The sequence below is a fragment of the Balearica regulorum genome, chromosome 3 (genome assembly GCF_011004875.1).
Source record: "Balearica regulorum gibbericeps isolate bBalReg1 chromosome 3, bBalReg1.pri, whole genome shotgun sequence".
Taxonomy (NCBI): domain Eukaryota; kingdom Metazoa; phylum Chordata; class Aves; order Gruiformes; family Gruidae; genus Balearica; species Balearica regulorum.
The window spans coordinates 83,462,972-83,480,798 of record NC_046186.1 but is presented as its reverse complement, the minus strand read 5'-3'; the positions used below and the strand labels follow the sequence as shown (position 1 = coordinate 83,480,798).

General features: G+C 39.9%; 1 protein-coding gene across 2 annotated transcripts; it reads left to right on the top strand.

Annotated features, from left to right (window-relative positions):
* Positions 1–3,115: 3,115 nt before the first annotated feature.
* GNG4 (G protein subunit gamma 4) lies at positions 3,116–17,703 on the top strand. Of its 2 annotated transcripts, none has more exons than XM_075748736.1 (3): positions 3,116–3,263; positions 10,285–10,390; positions 16,947–17,703. In XM_075748736.1, exons 2-3 carry the CDS (start codon positions 10,295–10,297, stop codon positions 17,073–17,075), a joined length of 225 nt encoding a protein of 74 aa, XP_075604851.1. In that variant the 5' UTR covers positions 3,116–3,263; positions 10,285–10,294; the 3' UTR covers positions 17,076–17,703. The 2 variants fall into 2 exon arrangements, with proteins under 2 accessions (XP_075604851.1, XP_075604852.1); XM_075748737.1 differs by lacking the exon at positions 3,116–3,263 and adding an exon at positions 3,345–3,711.
* The last annotated feature ends 124 nt before the right edge of the window (positions 17,704–17,827 follow it).

The following is a 17,827-nucleotide window of genomic DNA, read 5'->3' as shown; positions in this document are numbered from 1 at the left end:
TTATGGACTACATCATGTGGCTGTCAAACTGAATGGAGGGGTATAAGGTTGGAAGTGAGGAAACCTTAGGCTTATCACTTTGCACATGTGTGCATGTGTCCTTCCTTCCCACAGGGTGTGTGGCTACAATTTGAATGAAGTTTGAGACATTCCCCCTCATCCCGAAAAACCTTAACTGAGCCATAGAAAGGCAGAAAGGTAACTCTGGATTCTCGAAGGGAAGAAAAAGGTGCTGGGTGGAAATCGGAGGCTGGGATCCCTGGGAGGCTTCTGACAGAGGATGCAAAGTTCTTCCTGGTGGAAGCCAGGGTTTGGGAGAGGTTCATGTGGCATATCTGATACCACTTGCAGGATTCTGTGGTAAATCCAGATCATTATTTTCTGATTGTGGAGATACATGGTGAGATAGGGAAGGGGAGGCAATAGCCAGATATTCACTCATGGTGGGGAGACGAGAAGGAGTCTCCCAATCATTACTGAAGGAGGGAACCCTGATCTCAGATTTGAGATCCACTGTTTAGACAAACCCATGACAATGGATAGGAGAAACAATATCAGTAGAGAACTGTATCTGTGAACTGAATTAAACATGATAAAATTTTCTGCAGGAAGAATGGTTTCTGTGACAAACTAAAAACACCTTTCAATTTTCTTTGCATTTAAACAACATCATCTTTGGAGAAAGTTGAAAGAGTTCCTTCATACTGAGCAAGAGCCTTCCCCTCCTTCCAGGATGTCATGGTTTAACCATCTCCAGGAAAGCAGAGCTCCATAACATGTAATGGTTACTTGGGAAAGACAAATGACTGCTCTGAATGTTGTCATTGTCTCCTCCTTTCTTCCCCCAGCTTTATATGCTGAGCATGATGTCATATGGTATGGGATATCCCTTTGGTCTGTTGGGGTCAGCTCTCCTGGCTGTGTCCCCCCCCAAACTCCCTGTGTACCCCTAGCCTACTCACTCACTGTGAGAAGCAGAAAAGGCCTTGGCTCTGTGTAAGCACTGCTCAGCAGTAATGAAAACATCCCTGTGTTATCAACACTGTTTTCAGCACAAATCCAAACATAGCCCTGTCCTAGCTACTATGAAGAAAATCAACTCTATCCCAGCCAAAACCAGCACATGGGATTTCTTGGTTTTTACTGTGATTGCAGGATTTACTATGGATTTTGTGGATAGAACTCCAAATAGTGTGTGTGTGGGGGGAGAATATCACCTGGTTTGCTACTAACAAACTTTTAGTTTACCTTTTTTCTTCAAGCTTTGGGTTGTTTAAAGCTGTATTGGCTCTTTTTTTTTTTTTTCTTCTTGCATATGGAAATAGAAGTCATGCTTCCATATGCTGGTACTCTATCACAAAAACCGTAAACCAAATACTATTTAAAAGCTCTGCTTGCCTTGAAAAATATCCACTGGAACATTAAGTTTCTAGAGCTACAGACAGCACTATTTTCTTTGCTACTTTACTAAGTTACAAACTACTGACAAATGATCTCTATGTAGAGATTTACTTGCGGTTACTGCTCTGCAGTGGGGTCATCAAGCCACGGATTTTGCATCTAGATTTCTGTAATAGGCTGTGCTGTGTATTTCACAATTTGGGCAAGTCACTTTTGAAAGAGGATTAAGAACTATATGTGACTAGTCTGATTAGACTTTTACACTATCCTGGGCTACCCAGCACAAAGTAGTTGAGTAAAAACATGAGCTTGCTCACTTTCCAGCTTTGAGCTAGCATTCCCAGAAAAAAAAAAAAAAAAAAAAATCCAGATTCTCTAACACAATTGAACAAGGCCCACCTAGCCTCATCAGGGGATAGTTCTTGTAGATGCAACCAATAGGTATTCCAATAGGAGGTTCCTGACTGTGTTGGAGCATATGAATTTGCAGATTAAAAAGAAAATGTCAATATAATATATGATGAAAATACATTTTTAAATAGCCATTTTGCCTCTTTAGCTTAAAGAATAAAATTGTTAGAATCCAGTGGTAAAAATATTGTGTAAATCATTGATAACTGATTATTTGAACCATTTAGCAAGTGCTCTTTGTCTAATAGCATGTAAATCCATTGTCTGGTAAATAGAGACTTTTGAAGAACGATGATGCAATTAAATGTGAATGAAACAGCAGCAGGATGGGCCAGTTAAGTTTCCGATCGGTTTCTGGAACTCTAGTTTAGGTAAGCTTATGAACTTACCTATTTATATGCAGTAATGTTTATCACCTACCTGCAGCATTTCCTTCTCCCAAGCCACCACCCAGAAAGCCATTGATTCAGTCTTTGAAGAGGCTGCCCTTGCTCCCAAGCACCTTTAAAAATGGGGATCTTCCCTGTTGTCTTTCGTATAGAAAATAAATGTTACTTGGAAATGCTCTGCTCTGTTCAGATGGAAAGAGTGCCAATAGCAGGGTAAGAGAAGAGGGTGACAAATGTACATCTCTCCAGAGGGAACAGCCACCTTACTAGGAAACAAAATAGACTGTAGTGATGGTACTCCTACCAACATGTTAATTATTGGGGCAGACTAATTTTTCAGTTAAAAATGTTATTTGGCACTTTAACTGCTGCTAACCTTTATGGCTGACTCTCAAATTTGTAATGGAGAAGTGTATAAAAATCGATCTATAAAGCTGAATCGTTTTATTCTGACATACTAGCCTTGACAAGGTGAGTCTTAGTGGTCCCTTTTCCACAGTGATTCCTTTTTTCACAGTGTTTTTTTGTTTGGGGTTTTTTTACTTCATCGTTCCTTTGTTGGGTGTGAGGAAGGGACAGACAGTATAGGCTCTCACCCAGCCTGCCCTGTGTGGTACAGGCTTTGCCCGTTCACATTTTAGAAATACCTGGATGACTGACTGATCCCTAGCGCCTGCTGGAATCGGGGAAGTAGGTGGCTGCAGCAGGAAAAAGGAGGCGAGCACTCGCCAGCACCCTGCTGACAGGTGCCGCTGCCCGGGACGGAGGAAGGTAAAGCTCGCAGGCGGGACAGGACGGCGCGGGGTGCGGAGCCATGCCTGCGCCTCAAGTTTCACTCAGGGCCGGCTTCCCGCTCTGCGGGCGGCTGAGAGCCGCGGGCCGTTAACGGCTGCGCCCGCCGCGCGGGAAGGGCCGCTGGCGGGGACCGCGCCGCGGGAGGCGCGAGGGCGGTGGCAGCCGTTGGCCGCGGCCGCCCCGCCCGTCAGGGCCGGCCGCGCCATGTGCCGCCGCCGGGCCGGGCTGCCAGCAGCCTTCCTCTCTGCCTGCCGCTGCCCACACACGGTGAGTGCCCCGGCGACGCCGGGCGAGACCCCGCCGCCGCGCGGGATGCGGGAGAAGGTGCCGGGTGGGACGAGGGCCGTTGAACCGGCGGCGGGGGCGCGCACCGCAGGGCGGGGCGGCCCTGGCCGGGGCGTTAGCCCGGCGGGCGGGCCGGTAGCGGCGCTTCCACGCGGGGGTTTCTCCGTTGCTGCGACGGCTCCGGTGTCCGGGGAAACCTGCGGCTGCCTCCGCTCGGCCGGGGCGCGACCCGCGCTCCGCAGCCGCCTGCGCTGCGCCGCCCGGCAGCCCGGTTGGTCCCGCCGCCCGTTGGTAAACAACGGCGCTCACAGCCGCCGGTGGCCGCGCGTTGTGGAGTTACCGATTAGCCGCAAAAGTCAGCTTCGGGGTTTGCCGTTGTTGTCTTCGCCGGAGGGAATCGTCCTTCTCTGAAAAGCCTGCCTTACCCCAGGTACCCCTTCCCGCGGGCGGTGAGCCGGGGTCTCTGCCCAACGTGCTTGTTCCTCTTCCTTCGGTTGGCTGGTGTGAAGATGCAAGAAAGTGGCAGCTTTTCCTGCTGACTGGTTCGCACTGATGCAGGAATAAATCTTACTGCCCAGCTGCTGCTGGCGGTAATTATTAACGTGCGGTGCTGTAAACTGCTGCGCAGCAAAACGATTAAGGTAGCGCAGCGAGACAGAAAACTCAGAATAACAACTTGAAAAACGTTTCTGTCCCACAGGTAATAAAGTGCCAAGCTTCTTAGCCATGTTTTCTCTACTTTATATATTACAATTCAGTGCAAATATATTTTAAACAGGATTTAAGTGGAATAAGCAAACTTCCCCTTATATTTCTTTAAAAGGTCACAACTATCTTTTAAAGTTAGCTGAAGAGGTAAAATAGTAGGTAGGTTTCATCTTTCTGTCTCAGACTTTCGGGATCTCTGATGGTTTGCTGGACTGTACATGCACATAACCTGTATGCTGATGATAAATATATTGCATGAAAAGCTTGTCCTTATGAAATGTCGCATTGGTTCAACCATTGTTTCCTTAGATTTTAAAATGTTGAGAAGTGAGGTGATATTTTTGGATAAAAGATTTGAGCAGGGTGGCAAGAATTTTTGGAACTTGATGGTTGGACTGGGTATAGTACTTCTGTTGGATGAAAACTGAGCTATTGAAGTTTGGCTATTTTGCAATTATGTGATCAACAGTTACCTTTGAAGTCACCATATTTATGGAATGAAAATTATGTTCTCTCCTTATTGTGAACATTAGTCTTGTCTTTAATCTAAACATTTGTGCTTATACTGCTAAGTTTCTCCTTAGTGATTGGAATATAAAATTGTAGCAATCTTCTATTATTTCTTCGTGCAGCCATGGGATAGAGAAGCAAAAGGATTCCTTAGCCTCCCGCTCTGTTTACAGAGCTACATCAGGTGCAGTAGATCTTGGAGTAAGAACTGAGATAGCAGAGGCAGTTGTTCCCATCCCTGCAGATGAAGGGGAAATTACCTATGTGGTGTGGACAGTGATGCTAGCACAGATAGCTAGTGCTCTTAATGCAGGGATATTTCTTAAGTTTCTCTTACCTAAACAGCAACCATAGAACTCCTCTTTTGTGTTTTTTTTTCTTTTTTTTTTCCTTTTTTTTTCCTTTTTTTTTTTTTTTCCTTTTTTCCGCTTCCCCTGAAATTCCTGTGATATGCCAGGTTGGCATCAAACATCTATGAGGCTGTAAATTTTGATGGTTTTATTCCTGGTGTGTTTGCAAGTGGATAATGTAATGTGGGGATCTTTCCGCAATTTAAAATGTGATTTGCAGGTCATTAGTCAAGGTCGATTCCTGCTAATGTCACTGGCACTTAGTTGTGTGATTGGGTTAACTTTTCTATTGTGCTGCATGGTCCAAGAAGTACAGAGATTGCATGGAAGGTGTTCTTCAGAACTGTGAACTCCAGGTTCTCTAGTTCAGTAATTTCAGATCCATCACTTCTGATTGCTGAAAGAAAATAGAAGGCAACAATTGGGTTTAGGGCTTTTTAGATTGAATTCTACAGGTCACTCTTTTGGTATGGTGTTTTAAGGTTGTACTTTGACGTGGAGAGGTGGTGCAGCTTTTCATCCCTGTTGCTTGTATGTTATTAAAATTTTCAGATTTTTTCTGCATTCTACTAACAAGTAGATGTAGGTTGCACTCCTTACCCCTATGCAAGGTCAAGCTGTACCTGCAAATAGTCATGCAACTTCCTGGATTGTCATAAATTGGCCTTTGAAGTGCTCTTGGGTACAATCTAGTCTAAAAACAAATAAAGAAAAGTTGCTCTTCACAAGCATTTTTATGAGCCCTGGAGATTAAGATCTTTGGCATAAATGAGTTAACTGCACCCAGATGATAAAGGATGAAGTTCATGTGAGGTAAAAAAAAAACCAAAAACCCTGAAAATTCAGCTGGTTGGGAGGCTGTTGCTAGTCAGCTTTCAGGAGCAATGCTTTAGGAAACGGCTGGCTAGCGTCGTGTGCCAGTCAGCAAAAACTACTTGGTGGAAAAAGGCTGTGTAGCTTCTGTCACTGTTCTTTGTTAACGTGATCAGCATTCCCCTTAAAGAACAGAGTCACAGAGACTAGATTAATGAGCTCAGTGTGCTGCATAAAAATATACTGGATAAATGAGCTCCTATATAATCTAGGTCCGCTGGAATACATCAGTAACGTGTAGACTGCACATAGTCTGATCAATAGCATAGTTACTGTAACTACGGTGATTATCAGGACCTGTGCACATGTGTATCAATCTAACTTAATAGGAGGCTGCTGGAAAAACAACCAGGAATGAACATTAGCAAACCCAGCTGACTAATTGCTGGTTCAAGGCTTTTTAGGTAATTTAAAAAATGGGGAGAAGTTATTCCTTTTGAGCATCAAAAGAAGCGTGGCCAGCAGGTTGAGGGAGGTGATTCCTCTCTGGTTGAGACCGCACCTGGACTACTGTGTCTAGCTCTGGGGTCTTCAGTACAAGCAAGACAGGGAGCTGTTGGAGTGAGTCCAGAGGAGGGCCATGAAGTTGATCAGAGGGCTGGAGCACCTCTGTTATGGAGACAGGCTGAGAGAGTTGGGGTTGTTCAGCCTGGAGAAGAGAAGGCTCCAGGGAGACCTTATAGCAGCCTTCCAGTGCCTGAAGGGGGTCTACAGGAAAGCTGGAGAGGGACTGTTTACAAGGGCATGTAGTGGTAGGACAAGGGATAATGACTTTAAACTGAAGGAGGGTAGATTTAGACTAGATATAAGGAAGAAATTCTTCCCTGTGAGGGTGGTGAGGCACTGGAACAGGTTGCCCAGAGAAGCTATGGAGGCCCCCTCCCTGGAAACGTTCAAGGTCAGGTTGGATGGGGCTCTGAGCAGCCTGATTGAGTTGAAGATGTCCCTGCTTATTGCAGGGAGGTTGCACTAGATGACCTTTAAAAGTCCCTTCCAACCCAAACTATTCTATGATCCTGTAGGTTGCCCCCCCAGACGCAATACAAAATTTTTTGTGCCATCCCGGGGGTCTAAAGACTTCGAGAATACTTGACTGTTTAAAAGGAGCTGTCCTAGGAGAGAGGGTTGCAGCCGTTTGTCAGGCTGCAGCCTCAAAGGAAACGTGGAGAGAGATCCCACAAGAGGGTGTTTGAAGGAGGAGGGTTCCTTGCATTCCAGGGGATGGTTGTTCAGGGAGAGGGTGTGTAATAGACTCTCTTGTTATTAACATTTCTTTTCTCTCCAGAGCTTTATTTCTAAGTAACAATATTATTTCATTGAAGAATATTCAGCTTAAAGTTATTAAAGAGTATCACAGGTCCTAAGGAGAGCAGAAGCAAAGCCACAGCTTTGTCTGCAGAGGACCAGTTTATTGCAGCCTGGTTTGAAAGTGAGTACAATTCTCATTGTCAACATCACCTTATATGTAACAGGGCCTTAACCAATGCGCAAATACGTACTGTATTTGCAGAGAGTGAGAGAAGGCAGAGGTACATGTAGCTTGGTAAGTGAAGTGTGAAACAGGAGAAAACTGTCTTATAAAGTTCTGAAACTAGAACTGTCTGTGTGAAAAAAAGAGATTAGATACTTAAATGGATGGTAAGCAATTCCAGAAATACGGTAGTTAAATATTTAAGTGCATGTAAAGGCCAGGGTAGGAGCAGGATTTGGAACAGAACAAATGTGCTTCAAAGTATAAACAAACCTCTTACTCGGGATAAGTGGAAATTTTCTCCAGTGGCTGAAACATCTAGTGCTAGACTTTCTTCTTTTTTAAGTTCTTTCTATGAAGCCGCTTATTCTGATTGTTTTCTGATATTGTGAAATAGTTTACCAGAGAAGATATGTATTTTCTTTTTTAACTTTTTCCCCATTTGCTGTTTCAGAATATAGGTAAGGATATATTATATTTCAGGCATTGTTTTGGAAACATGGTTTGGATTTTTTATAGCATTTTTGTGCCTAATAGTCTTTTCAAAATTCCATTATGATCTTAACTATCTCTGACTCAGTAGATACTTAAAAACTAGCTGGAAGTATTAGGAAGTGTTCTCACCAACTTTGATGCAACCAGCGATGGTTCAAATTGTCTAGCTGTAATCTTTATAACTTTTATGGTTTGAGTGAATGAATTGCCAGAAAAGCTTGGGAGAGCTGGAATTCTCTGGACTGTTCATGGAGTTTCAGTTGCTTAATTCAGTTTAATTTAAATGTATTATTCAAAATTAAATTTTTAATTTGCCTCTGGACTTGGGCTGTGGCAAATGTAGAAATGGCTCTGTGACTTCATTTAGCTTTGACTTTTTTGGCTCTGTAGTCATTAGTAGTCTAGCCGTGGAGATAACAAAATTTCAATGATTCATACTTGGGGGGGTATAGTTTTGTAAACAAAGATAAACGTGTTTATTCTTATCTTTATGGATAGGTCAAGACTTAAAAGCTAGGGGCTTGAGTCAAACAAAAAGTCCAGAGATGAGCTGTAATTCAGAACCTCCTGCTCTTGTGAATGATGTCTCATAATCCTTTCTGCTTGTCCACTGCAAGTCAAAGCACATCTGAAAATTGTTTGGAGGCTGTTGGTTGATTGTGGGGTTTTGTAGCGTACATGGCATTTTATGCAAAGCTAGTTCCTCCACATTCATTTAATCCTGTGTCTTGTCAGGAATATGAGTTAAAAGATTGTAAACAAAGACCAAGGAGGGGAAAAAAAAAAAAAAGCTACTGTGTTCTGACACGATTTTAGTTCGTCAGAGTGCATGCAAGGGGGAAACTTGTGTTCCATTCAAATGACACACACGTATACAGAAAACTTGTTCTTTGTCTTGGCATATATTAAAGCTCTTGTTTTATTTGGCACAATTAATATATTTTAAGGTAGCATTTCCCCTGCCTTGACTTGTACAAATGCTGAAAACGATTGTATTGCTTCTTCAAATTAGTGTTGAGCATGGTTCACCATCATATTTGTATTCCACCATCTCCTTTTACAGCACAGGTTACTGATTTTTAGAAAGGAGAAGAAACAGCTATCTTTGCCTTGTCTTTGAACATCTGTATTTTGCAAAATCAAAGCAGTTAAAAAGTTACTCCTCCATTCTTTTTGTGCACTGGATTGTGTACTTCTATTGACTCTAACATGCTTAAGTTGTATATACTTTTTTTTTTTTACAAGAGCATTTCCTCTGTCCCACTTAACTTCCTGTTTGTATCTTATATCCCAGCGACTGGATCAGGTAAGCTCTTGAGGTTCAAGAAGGGAAATTTGTGTAGTTTTAGGTGTTCACTTCTTGTCCAGGAATAAGCTGGAAGTATTCATTTTGAAAGACCTGAGCCTAAAACTCTTTTGGCAGCAACAGAAAATGCCTCCTTTTGTGCGCTTTCTCATGCATCCCATCTGCTTCTCACACCCTGTGTCTTTTGCATTGCCTAACTTTCTATTGGTTTCCAACACTCGCTGCTAGACTTAATCTTGCTTCAGGTGGCACTTGTGGCATACCATATATACAGGACATAGGTGAGTTTTTTGGCTGATTGAAATCTCAGCAGTTAGTCTTACGAGGTGGTATAACTAGTCCAGGACCTGTCTAGGTCATCTGTATCCTGTCTTATCTTTCCTTCCACATGGGCTTAGCCCAACTTCCAATGACTTCAAAATAGTAACTGTTATTTGTGCTGGACCAGTGCTGCATAATGGTGTCAGTGTGAGATCTCCTAACCTGCAGACCACCTAGGGCATATATGGTGTAAGTTCATTCGAGGTTTGAACCTAGTCAGCTAGTAACAATGCTGATGACTGCATGATAATGAGTTGAGTTACCCTCAGGCAGTAGCAATGCGAGAAAACCAAACATTGACATACCTTAATTACATGTCCCTTCCCAAGAGCTGCAGATCTCTTAAAAATAATGCATTCCTATACTGTGTAGTATACTGTACTGGTTTTTAGTCATCTTTAGACTTCACTGGGGATGTGTATGCAAAAAATTGGAAACCACCGCATTATTTCTTCTTAATCTGTTACTTCATTTCTAAACTCGTTAAATCTATAGTCAGAATTTTGACTCGTTCTCTATCTTAAAATTTCTCTCTTTCTGATGCTTGGTGAGAGCAGTGTGGCATTCGTTTCCATTGCACACATTTCTGAAGTTGTTTTCACGTTACTAGGTGTAACTGGGGTATGGAGCCAAACTGCGTAACGGCTGCAAGGTCTGTTTTGTGAACAGCTGTTCTGTGTTGGCAATCTGAACCGGGGCAACAATTTCTACACTGAAATACTCCGCATTTATATGTTGTTTGCAGAATTCAGATTGAATACTGGCAGTGAAGGGCACAAATATGTAATGCAATAAGGTGCTATTGAACAAAAGAACAGAAATAAATGGTCTCTGGTTTGTATTTGTGACCTACAGCCTGGTGGTGTCACTGTGGAGAGCGAGGGTTGGTTGGATTTCAGATAACTGTCCTCTCGATGATTGCTGTTTTCTACCTGTACTTTTAAATTGTCTCAACTTTGTCTCTTCTAGGAAAAACAAAATGAAGGAACTAGTGTCAAACAGTACAACCAATATATCTCAAGCCAGAAAAGCTGTGGAGCAATTAAAAATGGAGGCATACATGGATAGGATGAAGGTAAACTTGTACTTATTGTTGATTATTTGAATTCACTCACTAGTTTGTGGTATGACTGTCTCCCTTTAATATTGCAGAAAGACTCAATCAGCTGAAATAGAAAAATCTGTGTTGAGCTATAAAACGATATTCAGTACTGTGAATTAGTTACGTGCTAACTAATGAAGCGATTTCCAAAGACTTGCTTCTAGTCTGCCTCTATATGAGTGCCATTTACATCTGTCAGAAGTGGTATTTTGTGAAATATTTAAAATCAGCTGGCAGATGCACAGGTGCTCTTCTTTGTCACTTGTAGCTGAACATAAGTGCAGCTCAGGTTTCTCGGTTCTTCTCCTTTAAGGACTGGAATAAGTCTTTGAGATATTGCAATACTTTTGAATAATGATGAGACAAGCTGAATTGCTTTGCTTTGTTTTGTTTTATCACAGATGTCATTGCACAAAAAATACGTGTGATTGCAATGTTCAGTTATGATTCTTCACACTTGATAGCCTGTTGTACATGAAGATTTGGTTTTATCATGCCTCTAGATATATGTGGATTAAATAGTTTAACTAAAGATATGATTAAACAGAGGTTCTCCACCTTTTTAACTGGGAAAGCCTGTGGATTATTCTTCCCTGCCATTCTGTCTTCCACTAGGCTAAGATTTTGTGAATAAATCAAGCACCTAAAAACTCATAATGTCAGAAAGTTTTAAGAAAGCAATACTCATCTCTTTTGCTCTCTCTGTCTCTGAAAATAAGGAATAATTATTTGGATGAAAAATCCAGCCTTTACAAGTAAGAAGAGTTTAGAGATGGAAAGACTACAAAAAGGAATGCATTTAAATAATCAGTTTTTCTACAAGCAACTGTAACTGAGTTGTTACAAACTGTAACTTTGTAACTGAGGTTACAAACTCAGTAAGACAGTTTAGAAATGTTGTACATTAAATTCTTCATGTAGTCTTAATTCAATCTGTTTGTCCATCCATCCTGTGTGCTGAAATTCTGCATGTAGTCAGCATGGAGACAATAGTACATAATTATAATTTTAAAATAGTATCAGATCAACTCACTAATTATAATTATAGTATTTATAATTCAGAAATATTAGTGCAGTTCATGTGAGCAGTCCATCTTGCTTATATGAAAATAGAAAAGGTTATTTTTACACTTAGTTTAATTAAAAAGAACACAGCTTTTCTCTTAAAAAGAATATAAGTGTGGCAGACCTAAAAACCAGATAGCTTGAAAGTGCAATTATTTCACCTTTCAAAACAACTTGAGACCAAAAAGGCACCAAAGAAAATCGCATGTGTTTCAGTATTCTGAGGGTTCCCATACTAACATAAATGAAATAAAATTTGCAAAATATTTATCTTGTTCAGAGAAATTCTAGAAATTATATGAGGAAGATGTTAGCTGGCTTTTTATTCCGTCACGATCTGCTTTGTCTTTTAATCTTGAAACAGTTAAGTTTGTGTTTCTGTATAGCCAAATCTTACCAAGAGACTTTCCAGTGCTTTCAACAGAAGATTTTGAGTTCTCGAATCATGACTGTAAAGGCAGAGAAATGAACTTTTCTGCTGTTTTGCATCTGCTTAAACTAGTTACACACTTAACAAAAGATCAGTGCTTTCCAAGTAATTTAATTAAACACTGTTTTGCAAGTAGCTGTAGCCACATAGTTATTCCCATAATAGACAAGACCACATTGTTAACATTAAAAAGGTGCCTGCATCGTTGCGTAGGGAAATCAGAAGTTCCACCTTATTTTTCTACTAGAGAGGCACTTTCTTTTCTGTGCACAATGCTGCTGTAACCAGAAAGAGTTGGGTCTGCTCAATTAAAATCTTGTAGTTAGAAGTATGTTGATAGTTGCCCATTGCCTGCTGTGTACTGGATTTTTCAACTGATTTAAAAATCACGTCCTATAACCAGTGAGAGCAGGAAGCAGTGCAGTGTTCTGAGGTTCCACAAAGACAACTTGCTGTTGAGGTGCGAAAGAAACAGGACAACTTAAAAGGGGAGAATGAAGTTATTGATGTATTGTTTGGTAGTTGGAAGAGGAGTGTTACTGCAGTGGGTTTTTGTAAACCGTAGGAATCTCAGAAGGATCATAAATTGAACCTGCCTTACTTCCCCACAGAAGGAACAGCTAGAACTGTAACGGAGAAGTAAGTAGAAAGCAGGAAGCGCAGATTCCAAGCTAGGAAACATCAAATGAAATCAGACAAACAGTGGCCTCATGACTAGCAGAATAATGCATCTTCCAAAGATGCTAGCAGTACAGTTGAGAAAACAAAGATAATATTGGTGCTTTATCACAGTTGTCCCCAGAATAAAGCACTATTTAATCTTCTCTTTGCAAGCAGAAAAGCAAGGAGGAGTGCTCTGACATTTAAGAATCATGGTGTATCAATTATTATTCCATTTTCTTTTTTCTTAAGAAGGTAGAAAATATTCCTATCTGGTTCTGAATTGTGTTGGGAGATAAGCGGTGGGATTACCAATAACTGTGTGTGAATCCCTTTGTTTTAGATGCGAAGGATAAGCAGAGTGGGTGTCGTAGCAAGGATGGTAATTAGTCACAATCCATGACAAGACAGATGACATAGTAATTGCAGCATTTTGCCCTGTCATTGAAGCTTATAATTATTAGTGCAGCTAACAGGATTATGTTCTAACTTTGGCTGTTTTTATCACCTCTGTTATTCTGAAATATAATGGTAAAATTCCACAGTCCTCCTGAGACTAATTCTTTAAAGCATCAGGGTTGAGTGTTTTGTTGTTTTTTGGGGTGTTTTTGGTAATTTGACAACCAGATGTATTTTTCACTACACAGAATAAAACTAATTGTATAAAATGTGGGATCAGCGTGATACCTACGTACTCCATCCCCTCTATCTATGCACTTTAAAAGATTAAAAAAAAAATGAAATGTTAACTTTCTGTTAGAATTCATCAATCAAACCGGAGCCTAATTTTTTTCTTTAGCCACTTCTGCAATGTGTATAAATTACTTTGAATCTGCAGACCAAGCTGTATTGTGTAGGAGAGCTGAAATGATAAATGTGTTAGCTTCATTTGACTATTCAAATTACATGTGTTTGTTTAAATTCTTAATAAAAGCTATTCTGAAACTGTCCAGCAGCATTCAGCTACAAATAAACATAAAGGTGAGTAAAAGCTATGATAGAGTGGCCTTCCTTTAACTTCCTCCATGACACGAACAGGATGATCAGCACGTTGTTTTGTATAGTAACAAACCACAGCAGTGGCCATTAGGCGACCTCTGATGCTGACATACGCTAAAGCAGCCGTCTCTGCTGTAGCCTTAATGCGATGCTCAATGCAGGGGTCTTCTGCCACTGTTGTTCTGAATAATAACACTGAGCAGGAAACTTGCTGGAGGCACTATTGTGTTTGCTCTTTTTTTTTTGGCCACAGTTCTGACCTTGCCAATGCTGCTCATAGCCGCAGGAACCAATGTTTTTATTGCTCCTGGAATGTGATCAGCTAACTTAACTCCCCTTAGTGAGTGGTCATTATTCCACTGTGCAAGCCTGAGCTACTTCACTTTAAGTGGAAAAATGGGCTATAATTCACTCTTATAACTACTGTAATCCCAATAGGAGGATTTTTCCTTCCAAAACCTTTTATTTTTTTAAAGAATGAAAGTACATGGCCTAGTATAGGTTTAGTTTGTGACAGTGTGCTGAAATGTGATCATGTCCCTCGGTTTCTTGTTGCAGCTTTGTTTTCTACTAGATCATACTATGGTTTGTCTAAAAGCAAACTGATTTGTGATTTAAACACTGTGACATGGAAGAAAGTGCTTGCTCTGCTTTGTGGCATTCACAGGAGCATTAGAGGACAAGTTAGATACAAAAATGTATGTTGTGCTTTTGCTAGTGAGAATCTTTTTTATTGTTACATAGTGTCAAAGCACAATAATATGTAGAGAAACAGTTAGTAAATTATATTACTGGGTTTATACCTTCTAAGAATGATGATTGAAATTGTACTTCTCTTCCATCAAACGAAAAGCAATATACTCGGGTTGATGTTGCTTATCCATACGTGGAACAAACAAGATAGTTAAGGGGAAGGTTGGTCTGGTGAAGTCCAGCGTTGGTTCTCTGCTCCTGTAGGGTCAGTCTACTTAAAAACATTGTTGGTTTCATGAATAAAATAACTTATTCAGTAGCTTACTTGAAGATGAAATGTGCTGGGCATCTTTAATACACCCTGTCTCTGGGACCCAGAGAATGAGATTAGCTCTCCATTGGGTTTTATGGTAGTAATATTTATTATGACATAGCACTGAAAGTGTCATTGAGCTTTTTGTGGGTGCTTGTGGCTCTGAGTTTCACTTGCTCTGTTTGAATGCAAGTGTTCAGGACCAGCTAATAAATTAATTGGAGTATAGAACTTCCTTAATTTGAGACACACAGCTGAACCTGAAGAACAATAGAAAAGTGAAATGTTTGTTAAATAATTGTGAATGTACTGATGATTGTCATTACTTGAAAATACTTCTCCAAAATGCTGTGGTGGTACATTCCTTCTAACATCCCTGGAAACATGCTAACCTCCTCAGTGGATGCATTCCATGCTAGTTTATACTTTACTGAGTTACAGCATAGGTAATTTGCAAAGGAAAGAATGTTTGCTGATTTTTTTTTAAATTTTTTTTATCTTTCTTGGACTTGATAGGAATTTCATAGTCTGCCTACATTGTGCCTCTCTTTCGAGAATCTGCTTTTTAAAAATTCACAAGTAAATTTAAATGAAAATTGGGAATATGATAGAATTCCTAAGTTCTCTGTTTGGCCATTACAGTTCTACCTTACTCTAGACAGTGCCCTCACACTCTAAGCCTCATTCTTTTGTCATTGCTTAGCAAGTAGCTACCTGAAGCATGTCTGAAAATAATTACAGTCCTTTCTTTGTACCTGAAGTTTTTGTTTAACCTGCTTCTCTTCTGAGAAGCACTGGTACTTCTGAATATCTCTGCTGATTTGCTCAATCTTTTTCTGCTTTGCGTTGGCCCGGCAATCAGTTGTTCACATGTAGTGTCTCTGCCCACCCTTTTGTCTTACAGGCCAGTTCGAAGGCAAATTCATTTTAAGTAACCTAAACACCCTTGCTTGGTCTGCTAGGAGGATAGTCTATACTGGGATGCCAACCATAGGTGCTTCATGGGTTTAGGCGTTCTACAAAGGCTTGTTTTAGTGGATATTTAAAAAAAAAAAAAATTCTATGTTATTTTCTTCCAGAATTTAATTTAAATTTCACATGAATCCTGATCCAACATCCATTGACTTCATAGTCTAATCTGAAGCCTACTACAGGCTGGACTCATGCCAAAGCAAGCAGGGTGTAGAGAAACTAAAGCTAACAGTGATGACACACCTGCTAGAAAAATACCAGAAATCCAATTTGTTTTTCCTCTTCACTATAGTTGTGCAAACATGCTGACCTCAGTGTTTGACTCAGGAGAAGCTGTCATGGTGCTCAGAGAAAAGGCTTTTTGTAAAGACTTCCTATCTCATTTTCTCAACTCTACCAAAATATTGAAAACACAATAATTAGACAAAGCAAAGAGATACAGATAGTTGTAAATAGTTTGTTAACTGAGCAGAATAAAAATATGTTGCATATACATTCTAAATTCTTGAAAAATAAATGAGTCACAGTGGCCTAATGTCCCCAGTAGTCTTACGGCACAAAGCTGGTTTCAGCTACAGCTGAAATGGTTTAATCTTTCACTTTTCATTTCATGCAAAATATCTTGTATGCCAACATACTGTTACATTTCTGTAGGACTTTTTCAGTAAGCATAAACCAGCATTCTGAATTTGGAGACTTTAGAATTGTTCATTTTAGAAGTATAAAAATATTAAGATAAAAAATATTAAGGTATTGCTCAAGTTTAAATTAATGCTATGAATAGAGTGCTACTTATAATAGTTTACTAAGCAGAAGATACTAGTCTGACTTCATTGAAAAGAGCAATATTTAGCTTAAATGAGAGCTACGACACATGATGATCAAGTTTTGCTCCTGATTTATTATTTCTTTTTAATCCCACGGTTGTGTGCCTAAAGAACTGTTTGTTTGTTTTGCACCCAGAGGAGCAAAGAGCAGCGAGAGTTTGTGGAAAACCTTACAGCCTCACTGCTCAACTGACAGGGAATAAGAGCTGAAGCAGGCAGCCTCTACAGAAACACACGCTTCAAGGAGAATCCCTATTGCTTATGGGCCATTAGCATATACATGTTTTAATGAGTATATGGTCCTCACCTTCCTTCTGATGGAGAGGAACAGCTGAACATGAATCATATAAATTGATACCATCTCATGTCACTATGTTAAATAAAACGTATATAAGGATTATTAGGCCTAGTAAGAGCAAAGTCAGAATTATGGTCTGTAGAAATTTAAGGGATAAACCAATCTACTCCTATTTTATGATAGCCTCCATTATCATATGTTACATGAATAATATTTATGCGATGCTGATTGGTTCAGAATTAAGTGTTACAGTAGTTCTTCTTTTCTATTAGGTATCCAAGGCTGCAGCAGACTTATTGGCATATTGTGATGCTCATATTGGAGAAGATCCCCTTATTATTCCAGTGCCTGCATCTGAAAATCCCTTTAGGGAGAAGAAACTCTTTTGTACTATCCTTTGAGTCAGTTTTCAATTAAAAATGTCTTCTGCTACAATTTGGTATCTGTGTTGCATGCTTTTAATTTTAGCATTTTTTTCTCCAGATAGCAATACTTAGCCTGTAACTACAGTATTTTTAGAAGGTAGTGCATTTTCTGGTAAAGAAATGAAAATAAAAATAAATCAGAAAAAATTCACAATAATCCTTATCTTTCAGACCACTGTACAAGTTTAATTTCGGTTCTTCATAAAGATTATTTTGGTCTTAATGAAAGTATTGAGTACAGTATCAAATTGGAGATATCTTTGCCAGTCATAGATTTTTCTGAGACCTAAACGAGTCATACCAATTCTGAAGCTATTTTTAACATTCTTATTTTCACTGGAAGGTGAATTTAATTCATTTGCCTTTACACATTTATATATAAAGAGAGTTGTATGACCTTTCCTCAAGTAGCGCTATTTAGGAAAAAGTGCCAGTGATTTACGATGTTTGGAACAAGTAAGTGGTGTTTATAAATATGTTTTGTGAAGACTGTAATAAACTTGACTACAAAAACAATCTTAGTAAAGCAACATTGTAACTACAAGCAAAATGAAGATGTATAGTTACACACCAGGACCGTATCAATAAAACTGTAGAAAAATGTGGCTGCTCTGTGTCTTATTTTGAATGATAATGATTTAAATTATTTTAGAAAGTAAACTGAACTGTGATATATCAGCTGTTCCTGAGGGTCTTAGGGGAGGGTGTAAATTGGTGCTGATCAGTGC